The 13,890-nt window shown below is 37.9% G+C and overlaps 1 protein-coding gene across 2 annotated transcripts in view; it reads left to right on the top strand.

Moving 5' to 3' along the window:
• PRKCE (protein kinase C epsilon) overlaps positions 1 to 13,890 on the top strand; it is a 285,568-nt gene that overhangs the window by 255,436 nt on the left and 16,242 nt on the right. For both annotated transcript variants that reach the window (XM_010393699.2, XM_010393697.3), the window contains exons 12-14: positions 626 to 764; positions 3,069 to 3,257; positions 7,871 to 8,017. In XM_010393699.2, coding sequence (XP_010392001.1) covers positions 626 to 764; positions 3,069 to 3,257; positions 7,871 to 8,017 — 475 coding nt within the window. The remainder of the gene's footprint in view (positions 1 to 625; positions 765 to 3,068; positions 3,258 to 7,870; positions 8,018 to 13,890) is intronic.

Genomic DNA, 13,890 nt, shown 5'->3' on the forward strand with positions numbered 1-13,890 from the left:
TATGTTCTTTAACAATGAATGCAGAATATTCCTGTGATTTTTTTTTTTTTTCTGAGAAGGTTTAAGCTGCAGAAAATAGTGTTCCCAAAGATGGGAATGCTGCTTTTCATCCCTCTCATTGCAATCTAAACTTTGAGTTGCTATATACATTAAGAATGAAATTCAAAATTATCCAAGTTTGAAAGTAGCTATTAATTGAACCCATATGATAGAGTATGGATAAATTGGTACTCCTTGCTTAGTACTAACGCAAAAAATAGAGAATAGCTTCATTGACCTATTTCATATTGACAGAGTGCTAGATTTGTAGCAAATAAGAAACTGAGATCTTTCCCAAATATTTCTGTGCTGTCTTGAATACATAAAAGCTGTGCTTTCTTGCAGCTAAAGAGAGTAAAAGCCTGGTCTTACAAAACTCTTGTAATTGCCTGCTTCTTTATTTTATTGCCTTTAACCAGGTCTATTTAGTGACTGCTACCAACTTTTCATGCACACATGTGAGGGACAGTTTCTCAGTGGTGTTTGTGAAACCATTTATTTGTCAAATTCTATAGTTTATTATGAAATTCAAGAGCACATGATCAAAATTTGAGAGTTGATTTAATTTGAGGCCTTTGTATTTCAGGGACCTGAAACTGGACAATATTCTTCTGGATGCAGAAGGCCACTGTAAACTGGCTGACTTTGGGATGTGCAAAGAAGGGATTCTGAATGGAGTGACCACCACGACGTTTTGTGGCACACCTGACTATATAGCTCCGGAGGTATTTTTCTGCCCTGCCCTAAGAGTATAGATATAATCATTCATCAGACTGTTACATGTGTAATTCTAGACACTCTTTACGTGTAGATGAAAACAATTAAGATGCAGACTAAGACTCTGCTGCAGTTGTGTGTAGGCAATCTTGCAGAAATCGGTTATTCTACTGCTCACAAGCACTATTCCTTGATGATAGGAGTGGTTTGCTAGTATTTTTTTCCTGAAATTAAAATTATTCTTCTCCATTTGCTCATTTCTGACTCAGCATCATTATGATGATTTTTAGCAGCTTTTAAGGTGCTAGATGCGGCTGAGTATTGCAATCTTAGTAGTCTGTAGTAGTTATAAAAATGCTTTTATTTTTTAATGAGATTTAAAAGAACTTATTCATACAGAAGAAGCCATATGTTTGCTGTCATTTTGTCTACAGTCTTTGTGGGAATATAATTTTTTTCCCTTTCTTTAAAATATCTGTGAGTGAAAGATACTATGCTTGTGCTACTTCATAGACTTCCACAGAAAGGTGGAAACTAGATATGGATGCTGCATATTAGTTGATAACATTTCGAGGCATTGATTGGACAAAAGAAATAGCTGAGAGCAGTGTGGCTTTTACTTATCCTGGATTTTAATATTATGAGATGCATTTCAAAATGCCTAAAAATGAACCAATATTGAACAGTTAGTTCAGTATTAGTTATTCTGCTAGGCAGACTTTGTCTGCTGAGTTGAGTTCGTAACCTGTGCATCTTTCCACTTGCAGATTTAGTGTGCTGGTTTAATGGAGAAGTGCTGTTGGTTTGTCTTTCATCAACCATAAATTTGCAGTGCGGAAAAAATGTTATTTATTATTCATTAGAGACAATAAATCATAATTCCATATTGTTAGTGTTCATGGCTGTCCAACTTTGGTAGCACAACTGATAAGGTGTGAATCATCTTAAACTATTGTAACATAAATGCATATCTTACAGAGTTTGAAAAGTATTCCAACATTGAAAGAAAATAAATACCAGTATAGTGGTTTTGCTTTTTATGAATTCTTTTCTGATTCAGTATACTGAGTCCTTTGACAAATTCTTTGAAAATTATTACTGAAAATAAAGCAATTATAAGAACCCGGGAACTTTTACTGAGGCTTCCAATTTATCATCTTAATTGCAGAAGTTTATCTCCTGCTTCTATTTCTCTTGCACCGTGGTGATATGTTTCAATTTCCTTTTCTTTAGCAGTATCTGTTTTCCAAAGAGTGCCCAGAACCCTTGAAAAGTACACATATAATTTTCTTTCAATGAAGAATGCTGTTGGGATCCAGACCTGTGTATCCAAATGTTAAACTCATTTCTGTTTTTATGTTAAGACTGAATTTGTTTTCATATATTGGTCTTGATTCCCAACTACTGTACTAAGCCCAAACAGTTCACCATGGGCCTTCTGGCTGCAACATTTAAGTGTTGTGTAAGGAGGTGGTGGATTTGCTGCCATTCTGACTCACTTTAAGGCAGCCAGCTTCACCTTAACCAGGCACCCACTCTCCTTTCCCTGGTTCTCTGTCATGCTGAACCAACGCAGCCAAACTGCAAGCTTCATTCTTTTGAAAAGCAGGCAAGAATTAAACTTGTTCCTGGTACAGCAGTAGTTCTGCAACACCAAGTGCTACTATAAAACTCCATCGTGCTAACCTATTGCTTGCCACTAAAGGTATTTGCTACAAGGTTGAACTTGTGCCACCTGAGAAGTTGTAGCCAGGTTTTCTGAAAGCAAGTGCAATTAAAGTGAATTCTACAGCAGTGTATTGTACAGCAGTTTAATGCTGTAAAAGGAACTTGAACAAAAATGCTTTCGGCTTCCTTCTGCCCTACCTAAAGGACAAGAATAAATCTCTCAGATGATCTCTGTGCAGCATTAAAAGCTGGTTCAGTTTGTTTTGTTCAAGATAGAGAGAAGGAAATGCTTCACATTTTCCACGGGTCTGTTTTGTATATGTGATCTTTTTTCCCCCTATAGTGTGACCTGCTTTAAACAGCTTGGAAGGATATGCAGCTCTTTTGCTCACAAGCATAGTCGTTTACTCAGGGGACTGATAAACTCCGTCAGTACTTCTGAGAACAACATCTCATTGACACTTAGCTGTGTTAGTGCAAATTGCATGGGTAAGAAACCCTGCCTGCTGTTACTGAAATCAGCGTGGATTCAGCCCTACTTAGGCACCGGGGCATAGAAGGGGTATATCATGTTGAAACAGCAAATGTGCAGCCAACAGAGTTGTCTCACTTGTCTCTTCAATCCAATCCTTTTTCTATGCTAGATCCTCCAGGAGCTAGAATACGGTCCATCTGTGGACTGGTGGGCTCTGGGTGTTCTCATGTACGAAATGATGGCTGGGCAACCCCCCTTTGAAGCTGACAATGAAGATGACCTCTTTGAATCCATCCTTCATGATGATGTGTTGTATCCAGTCTGGCTCAGTAAAGAAGCTGTCAGCATTTTAAAAGCAGTGAGTCTTCCACTATTTGCTTTCCTCCTCCTCCTCATGGGTTTTTGGGGGGGTTGGTTTGTTGGGTTTTTTCCTTGATTAAAACTGAATTTGCTAAAAGTTGTTGAGAGCAGTCACCACTGGGAGTTCAAGCACAGTTCAGAGTGCCACTGTTAGGATAATGGGGCCTGGGATAAATTACACCACTTGTGGGAAAGGAACAGAATGTTTGTATTCCACGCAGTTGTACACTGTATAAATCTGTGTACTGCAGATTCATGTTTCAGGGAAAACCCAACCAGCTTGAGCTGTGCTATCACTTTGACACTTTACATGCCGCATGGTCACTGGAGTGGGAGAAGTGCTATGTAATGAAAGAAACAACGTTTTTTATTTAACCTGCTTACAAAATTTCCTGTCCCTTTGCCTTTCTTCCCCTGTCATCAAGATGGATTGAAAGCCCTTTATTTAGATCTGCATGTTCTATTTTATAGTTCACGTGATAAGCAGTCTTACTTTAGCGTGACTGTTTCTGCTCTGATTGGGATTTTTCAAGATGAGTAGTGGATTTACAGAAACTTGTGTCACCAAATGCCACAATTTTTTAAATCAGTCAATGTGTGCCACTGGGCAAACTCAGTTTTTAGACTATCTTTCTAAAGCCAGGTTGATAAAGTCATTCATTACCATGACACTGACATAAATTCTTTCTTCTGTGCTAGTATCATCCTAAAATTAAAAGCAAAACAATACAGAAGCAGTATGCCAATCCCCATAGTTTGAAAAGCTGAGGAGGATTTTTGGCTTAAAAAAATAACTTGTTTTTTATTTATCCCATTCTTCCACCTTCTTTGAAACTGGAAAATTTCTGCCTTTCCACATATTTTTCTTTCAGCATCTGGAATAAGGGAGACTTTCAATTAAGAGGGCACCTGATAGTGTAAAATGCTGCAGAGGTCTTCATACAGGGTTATTTTGAAATGATATATAAAACGTAAACAACGTGTGATTTTAACACCAGTGGACAGATAACACATTCTGCAGAAATTCTCATCTTGACCTTTTAATGAAAATGTCTACAGGCTCCTTCTGGGTGAGCAAGAGAGATGCTCTAGCAGTGATTCAAAGCAAAAGTCAAAGTTGACCTCTCGGAAATGTTTCCTGAAGTATCCCTTTTGCTACATTCACTGTAGTGAGAACATGCAGGATTTTTTACTGCTGATAAAAATTTATTAATACTTATTCTCCCTTCTTCCCAAATAGCTTTCTTACTGCTTTTTGTTAGCTCACATGATACTTTCATGCATCCATTTCTTTTTCCAGACCCTTTGATTATTTTACTTCAGCAATTAAAATGTATGGACTTGAGCTGCAGAATTCAGGCTTATATCCAGGGTTCAGGGGTTATTTTGGCATATTGTAAAAGAAGGGCTGTTGTCAGTTTTCATACCTACATCTGAATTTCACTGTAGTCCAGGAGATTTTCTGTAGTGTTTTGGTTTCACAGTCTGTAGGATCTGTTCCTTTGCTATCCAGAGGCTACTTGAGTGAATCTACATTAATTGACCTTTCTATTATTCTGAAAGCATTTGGTGGAAGGGAAGATGTAACAGATAACTCTCTGGGTTAAGTGTGTAGTACAAGAGCCACTGTAACTGTTAGGAGAGGGTATTTGTGGTATAGAGGAGTACAGAGGATTTAACAATCAGAGCCTTACTGTGTTATCTCATTGGTAATGCAAGGAGTGAGATGGATAACTGTTAATGTTATGCACATCCTTCACTGACCACACACAAATGCAGATGTAGAATGCAGGTGTAATCTGTGTATTTTTCTGAATGAAACTGCAAGGGCCTTAATGCCTCTAATTTCTTTTAAAGCTAACTTTTCACTACATTTTTCTATTTTCCTGGATCTACATTTTGATAGTAGGCATGGTGATTTATATCTTGCTGTAGTCATAGCCTTTTAGGCAAAAATTGATACAATTGATTGGAGCTGTGGCAGTTTACACCATAAATAAAACACATTTCCTTACGTTTAGCAACCTGCTGCCTATGCATCCATGGTGTGAAACCTGTTTGAAACTTGTGTTCTTCATCTGATACTTGTCCATGTGAAGAACAGGAAAAACAGAGGAAAGAAAGAGGCGTCTATGTATTTTACTGCTGAATGGTAGCAAGGGATTAACTTTGGAACACTTCATTTCCTCACATTGTGCTTTCAGACATGGGTTTTATTCTTCAGAAACTGTGTATTTTTACACTCCTTCAAACAGCATGTAAAGAAAGTTTAATAAGAAGACATTCTCTTGTGTTAAGTAACAATGTTGTCTTATTTTCTGAAGAAAACAGTTTTCCTGTTATTTCCAACAAAACACTAAGGAGGATGATTTTAAAGCTCAGTATTACAAGGCAGCACGTTGCTTATCCCATGAAAATCCACGGATCTTAGTAGTGCTGTTTCTGTGAATTGGCAGGAATTGCTATTTAAATTCTTTCCTGTGTGGTGAGGAAAACAATTCTTCATTGAAATTGTCTCTCTGCTTCTTCACAAGCAATGGAGAGATGTTGTCTCTATGGTGTGTGTTCCCTGTGTACCGGGATGACACTCTCTGGCTGCAGAAGCAGAACTCTGTTTTTCAGCTGTGTGATTTATTTCAAGAAGCAAAATTTGGGGAGCCAAATGATCCTTGATTCACGCCCCAAGTAACATTTTGTCCTGTTATCATTTAAGTCAGTAGGAATGCTGATACTAAAAGGCTTCTCCTTTCAGAAGAGGAGGTTCCTGCCTTAGTAGGGAAAAACAAAAAGGCTTATGGCTATGGATGTCAGCTCTGTTTGCAACCATCTCTTCAGCAGAGTACACTTAACAGCTGTATCTGTCCTGACAGTTGCATCAGTGTTGATGCTGTTGATAAACAGGGAATAAAAGTCAGCTTGTGCTTCAGAAATAGAAAGGGATTAAATTAATGGAATTAAATGTCTGCTTTAGAAACTTGATATTATTTCATCATATATGCATATGATAAATTTGTTTAAGTATTCATTCTTAAAATACATTCTCCCTCATCATCCATTTCAAAGCTTCATGAAGTCTGTGAAGTACAGCACTAAACTGGACTGTCTAGTCACATTTTCATGCCCTGGGCTTCTTAAAAAATTACATGTCCGGATACTTTCCCTGTCTCCAGTTTAAAACACAGATAAAACATGGCAGGTACTAGGATCATATTTTACTTCTTTGATACCTGGATTATATGGTACAGAAAGTGTATCCTGTCATTTCCATGTTCTGTTTCTGCAATACATGTGGCTGCTGGTTCCTGGCCTGATCACTCCAGTCCTGGAGATGAAATAAAGCAGAGGAATGTAGGAATGCATTTTGTGGTTTTTCAGGAGATCTTACCAAAGCTCAGTAATCCTTTCAAAACCTTTGTTTCTCCTGCCCACAGGAAATATTGCCTGTAGCTTAGATAGGACTTGTCCACTTGCAGAAGAACTTGCAGAGCAGTTGAACACAACACCAAAGAGAAGGATCATCTTCAGAACGGCGCGTGTATGTCAGAAACCACAGACAGAATTGCCTTGCTGATCTATGTTATACCTTTAAAATGACAGACAGGGTATTCTTCTGTTAGATAGCTAGATGGCTGATCTAGCTATCTAAAATCATCCTAAGGGCTTAAGTAGCTACTTACCTAATAACTGGAAGGGCATGCATTACAGTGATTATTTTTCCTAAGTTTTTTTTTTCCCTACAGTAGTATAATGTGATGCATAATTTGAAAAAGCACTGAACAATTATTACCTTTTGTTTACACTTGTTTAAAAGTTAAAAATGTTATATAATGGCTGAATATGAAGTTACAGCAAAGCTACTGAGCTAATTCTGTAATGTGAGTGTGTTCGCGTGTATAAGAACAGCATTCTTTGCTACTTGAATTGCAAGGATTCTGTGTCCACACGAATTAGGAAATAAGTAGAGCAATTGCTAATAAAAGAAGGAAAAAAGGGAAAAATCAAGTAAAGTACTTTGAGCTCCCATCAGTTGATATCAATATCTTACACTGGTTATTCAGCTTTTTCCTGACAGGAATAGTAATAGTTTAAAAATGAGAAGTTTATTAATTACCACACCAGAGGAGACCAGTTAGTTCCAGTTGCTGATGCTAATGGTGTACTAAAAATGAATGAGAATGTGCAAGTTATGTCATTGGGGAGATGGCATAACTTCCCATTCTCAACGGAAGCGTTCTCCAGGTACTAATCACTCTGTGTCTCTGGAGGGTTTAAGATCATCTTTCTTTCCTTTAGTACTTTTGGCTAAAGCTGAAACTAGAAATGCTGAAAGAGAATCAATTCCTTTAGCAGTCCCAGTCAGATGAAATTAAGAGGTCTCAACAATAAACTGAAAGAGTTTCCTGCAGTAAATTTACAGTTTGGAGTCTCTGAATCTTAATAGTTTGGCTGAAACCTCTGAAATTTGGAGGGCCAGAAGAAATAACCTTCTGAAAGAGGACTGTCTCTAAAAACCTAGCTTTAAGAATTATAGTGTGTAATTGACCAGCAAATGGTCTCTAGCTATTGCCATTCATGTTTTAACTTTTCCCTCCTTTCCTCCCCACCCTGCAGTTCATGACAAAAAATCCCAACAAGCGACTTGGCTGTGTGGCGTCGCAGAACGGGGAAGATGCGATTAAGCAGCATCCATTTTTCAAGGAAATTGACTGGGTTCTTCTAGAACAAAGGAAAATCAAGCCACCCTTCAAACCTCGGATTGTAAGTAACAGTTTGTATAAGATTCAGAGAAAATTTGGTTTGGCAATTCTACTTGTTGGCTTTTCTGAGAAATGAGATTACCTGATGCAGCATTTGGGGGCTGAAATAGTAACATAAAAACAGTGCTGAAAAGATTTCTTTGTCATTGTTTCTGTGAAGGTAAGTGTCAGGAATAGATTAAATGCACAGGAAAATGTTCGTGTTCGGCCACATAAACCATGAAAGAGCTCAAGGCACTGTTTTAATTATTTTCTGTGTTCTTAAAGATACCATAGCCAGAAAAGATTATTTCAGTTGGTATATACTGTCTATACTTTCTGTGTGAACTCTTTACAGTTCTGCATTGCTGATGGCCACTGGATTTTGTAGTAAAACACAGACAAGAATTTGTCAGCAATAGTATTTTAAGTGAAGAAACTTGAAAAAACAGCTTCTTGGGGGAAAGAAATATACATTATGATTAGATAAATTTATGTACTTACATTTTCCTGGATAATAACCAAGTATTTCTATTTTAAAGTAACAAAAATGGGTAAATAGCAGCCCCACCTGCAGAAAGTACCAAAGTCAAGCAAAAATACTTTACGTATTCTAGTCTTCCTCTGGATGAAAATACTTACAATTAACCAAATGTCACAAAATGTGTGTGGTTACTTTTGTGCTTAAACGTGCAAGAGGCTAACTTTATGATACATCCTCTGAGACTGATTTGCATCTTTTGATTTCACACGTTCCTAATTACAATGTTTGATTTGCCTGTGAGTATGGTCAAGGTACTTCTTTGTTTCTTTCTTTGGATAGTTTACAAAGGTATTAAAAAAACCAAAAAGCAAAACAAATGAACAAAATAAAAACCTTAGGTCTCAACTCTGAATCCTGAGTTAAATTTAGAGGTGAAAAAGCCCCCTCTGTTCTTGAAGAATTGCTGTGTGTTACATGTATTTACTTTGAGTTCAGTGAGATGCATTTCCCCAAGCTCCTTGTGTAGATGGTGAAAGCGGGACTGACCATCCAGAACAGGAGCCTGAGGTAGCTCCTTTGAGTCCTCTCTTGGGGAAATCTCTCTCTCTCTCTGTAGCTGTACAGAAAAAGCCCAAAGGATTGACAACTGTAAGTGAAAGCCCTTATGAATGCCTTTCTGGGACCAATAGTAAGATACAGTGTTATCACATGAGGAAGGTTTTCTTACTGTATTTGTTGGAGAATGGAAACCTTATAATGCCGTATGTCCAGGGGGAGGGAGGCCTGAGCCAGCCCCACTCCTGGAAGTGGTGCAGCCAGTCCCCTCCCCTGTTGCCCAGCTCCTCTCTGGAGGTGTGGCCAGGTTGCGGCTGGTGCCTGAGCTGCTGTGCAAGTCTCTGCACTGCTGCAGGAAGTGTGAACCCTAAATTAACTGCTTTAGTATTTATCAGAAGCCTCTTTAGTACTGTGACTGTTTTCCAGTCAGGTTCCACAGCTGTCAGGTAGTTGCACTTGGATGAAGTTGGTGTTCAACTGAGTTGCATTTGTGTAGGTCTTCTCTTGTTTTCACAGGAATTTGGCCTTCCGTCTCACCATAATTGTTGTTGCTTTGCTCAGTATTCATCAGAGTTTTGTTAGTTCAGTTATTAAATCAAGATGAACAATTGCAGAATTATTTTCACTTTATGCCTGCATCTAATTTCCAGTTTCCTTTCATCTAGTCTGTTTATGGGCTGTTTTTCTTTCATGATCAAGATGCACAGTCCCTTTGACAATAGGTATTTTTATGAGGCCTTTATTATTTTTGTAAGTACTTCCACTGTGGCGGTCCTTAAAAGTCAGAAGGCATTTCATATATCAGGTATTTTTATTCATTGCTGATATAAATGCCTGCTGCCTTCTCAGTGGGGCTTCCTTCTATTTCTAGTAATTATTTCACTGCTGTTGTATTGTAAAGACAATCCTATTTCATTAATTCCTGTTGTTTTTTTCCTTTTCCTCTTTTCTGCTTTCTTTAAAGGTATTTTAGTTGAATCGTTCTGTTTCAGTAGTGATTACAGATTATTGCAGAGTAGTCCTTTGTATAACTTTTTGGACAGCTCTCTGCTCCTTAATAATTGTTAGGGTGATTTTATACATCTTTATTTACACTTCTGCTCATTTTTCTTCAGGCTACTTCTCTAATGTTGGATTTTCATACTACTTCTTGCTATGTTGTATCTACCAACTTTCTTAATTCCACCAGATTTTATTCCTGCAGGCTAGTAGTTCTGTATGCTTGGATTTTTTTCTGAACTCCTTTTTTTTATAGTGGTAAATTCAGATAATATGTACTCTGTGTTACAGGCATCTCTTATTATTTTCATGTTCTCAGTCTGCTCTCTCTAAGGTATCTTCCCCCGTGACTGGGTCTTATCAGCTTTTACTGATAACTTTTCTACCCTTCAAAAGAGCATACCTTATATATTTATGATCCATGTTTATGATCCATCAGCTGTTTTGTACCAAGTGTATACATTTTACAGTTGTTTGGATTTTATTGTTGTATAGCAATCTTTGAGCAAGATCATACTTGAAATTTTTATTTTTCCTCTTAAAACTGAATGATATATTACTTGGAAAGTAAAGTGTGATACAGATCTAGGCTGGAGAGAAAGATCACATGAATAAAATAGAATTATCAATTATTCAACTTCAAAAATGGCAAAGGAATTTAGGGCAGTAAATTTCAGATGCTATAAAGGTAATTTTGTACACTTGCCAAGCTGGACTAGATTGCACTCACTTTGAAAAATCCTAAGAAGAGGGAAGAAGGTGAACACTAATGAAATAAAATCTACTTTAAAATCTACACAGAGAGTTCTTCTCTAAGTTCAGTTGTGGGTGTAGCATTGAGATTCATTGATTCAGATTAACAAACGTAACTGTTCCATAGCTGTGGAACAACTATGGAAAAAACATAAGTAATGCCTGTGTTTGGAATGTTTTATGTTTTTTTAACATCTTTTAGTATTAATAAAGGGCTGTTGATTATTTAAAAGTGATTCTTAATCTTAAGAGAGGATCAAAAAATTTATTTTAATCTTTTGTTGAGGAGGGCCTAGTTCTGTGAAAAGAACTATGAAAAGAGAGGTCAGATTATTAGTCAGAATATAGACATTCTTGCATGTGAAATGTGAGTGTACATCTGTGTTGGGAAAGAAGTGTACAATACATATATAGTCATCTGTGCATTTAAGTTGAGTTTTGCATGCACATACAGAAGTTCTGCTCATGCAAGAATGCATATATTTACACAGGTAGTCTTCTGTTTTCTGACCAACTGGTAAGATGACTAAGGGGGGAAAATTTATGATTATATCGTAAACACTTTCAAAATAAAACAACACATAAGATGTGTTCAAATGAGCTCCAAGCAATGTAAAGTGGTGACACTAAACAAGTACAGTCATTAGGGGAAATGGTCAAACACTGAGGTCCTATCAGACAATGGAATAATCTGCCAAGGGAGGTCACAGAGGTGCTATTGTGGAAAAAGCCTTGCTTCTCTTCTGCCTCACTCCCCCCAAAACACATGAATTCCTTGATTAGCACAGCTGGCTTGCTTTTCTGTTACCTTCCATCCTTTCTCTGCCACAGTAAGTTTTCTGAGGGGCTATATTACATGGTACTGTCAGCCCTGTGCTTCTCCATAGTTCAGGTACATCTCTTCAGCTCTGCCAGCCTTAAGTCTGAATTTTTCAACTGGGCTTGGAAAAAACCCTGCATGGCTATTTATTAGCCAGACTTTTGAAGGTGTTTTTATTTTTAAATCTCATTCACACAGTGGATGGATGTAATTATGTTGCTTATTATACTATAATTATACCATTAATATTCTTCTAATTTGTACATGATTTGATTATTCTAATGATGCTTTGGAAGCTGAAATTTCTTCCTGTGTCCAGCCTTAGAATGAAAATTACCAAAAGGATTTTGAAAAACTGACCTATGTTTTCTGAAGGCTTGCAAGAGTGCCCTGGATAGAGGATTCATACAAATAGCTGACGTTTAGATTGCTAAGCAGTGACAGAAGTGCCACCCTCAGTTGTCCTAGGTAGAGAAAATGGAAGCAGATTTGGTGGCTCTGAAACCAGCTGTGAAGGGTCTTTGCTCCTCCAGTTAATGACTTGGAATAGAAAATACAAAGGGTGAAAATGCACTTGGGCTCAGTCCTATGATGCATGTTATCTGCCAGCTCTTCCTCTCATAAATCTAGGATCATGCGGCTTTTCAGTGGTAAAATTAATTTGACGTGTATATATATATGTATACACACTGTGGTTTACTATATTGAGAGTTTGTTCCATGTAGAGCTATTATATATGTTAAGCTGGTGTAGAAAAAAACCTTATGGCTCTGGAGCATGTACATTAGACATCAAGCAAACTTTTGAGCAGCTAGACAGAAGATATTTGTTACATCTAAGCTCCAGTGACTTTGCAGTGTCTTTTGAAGATCATTTCTGCTGTTCTTAAAACCTGATTCTTTGAGCTTCACAGTCTGTCTTGAAATTTTCTGAATAGTATTATTCGTTCCTGAATGCAGTCGTGACTTTGTAATTGCATATGCAACAGGCACCATTTTAGTGCAGACAGATATCTTTTCTCCAGAGCAACTGCTGTGAGACAGAAAACCCTTTGAGGCATTTTATTCCTCTGTTATTTTGTCACATGTATTCTCCCTGGAATTTTATTCCATTTGGAGAACAACATTTCCATGATCAGTAGCCATAAGGCCAGGCTGTGATTTGCAGCATCATTTATTGCCCAAGAGCCACAAAGACCTCAATAGCATTCAGTGATTCTCTGCTCTCCATCTTCCTTTGTTTCCATGGCTGTGTTCCTGGCTTGGCTGAGTTGGTTATTTCCATTTTCAAACTGCATTTGCCATCTTACAAATTAAAACAATGGTGCAGTAGGTCAATTTCTTACCAAAGTTACTGATGTGGTGGTAAATGTGGTAGATCCTGCTTAGTGTTATGATGGTCTGATTCTGTCTGTCTGTACCAAATAACAAATCATGCAGTCATTGAACAGTCATTGAAGCAGATTGCTACTTCAGCTCTAATGTGTACTGATGAATTTTATATTGTTATAGTTCCCTGCAAGAAATTCTTTGTGCCATTTCTGAGAACACAGCTGACCAGCTGTAGGCTTTCCACAGTAAATCTGTGGCCTGCTGACATGTCAGCAACATCAGCCAGTGAAGCCCAGAAACAAGTGCACAAGTGGCAAGAAGATGTGCAATATCATAGTCCCTCTTGCCAGTGATGGAGGAAAATCACTGCCCCAAATTTGTTTTCCATTTGTCTGAAGTCAGTGGTAGCCTCATATGAGCATCAATTTAATAGAATCATAGAATAGTGTGGGTTGGAGAGGACCTTTAAAGGTCATCTAGTCTAACCCCTCTGCAGTGAGCCTAATCAACCATATCAGGTTGCTCAGCCATGTCCAGGCTGTCCTTGAATGTTTCCAGGAATGAGGCATCTATCATAAATCTGAGCAACCTGTTCCAGTGTTTTACCATCCTCATCATAAGCAATTTCTTTCTTATATCTAGTTTAAATCTACCCTCTTTCAGTTTAAAACCATTACCCCCTGTCCTATGGTAACAGACCCTACTAAAAAGTTTGTCCTCTTCTTTCTTTTTAGCCCCCTTTGAGTATTGAAAGACCACAATACAGGGTCTCCCTGAAGCCTTCTCTTCTCCAGGCTTAACAGCCGCAACTCTCTCAACCCTTCCATGTAAGAGATGTGCTCCAGCCCTCTGAGGGCTTTGTTTTTGATTTTTGTAGAATTAGACCAGCACAGTAAAACCACTCTCATATTTCTTGGTCACAGTGGCTCAGTGTGCTGCAAGGAGCTGTGGGA

The sequence above is a fragment of the Corvus cornix genome, chromosome 3 (genome assembly GCF_000738735.6).
Source record: "Corvus cornix cornix isolate S_Up_H32 chromosome 3, ASM73873v5, whole genome shotgun sequence".
Lineage (NCBI taxonomy): Eukaryota > Metazoa > Chordata > Aves > Passeriformes > Corvidae > Corvus > Corvus cornix.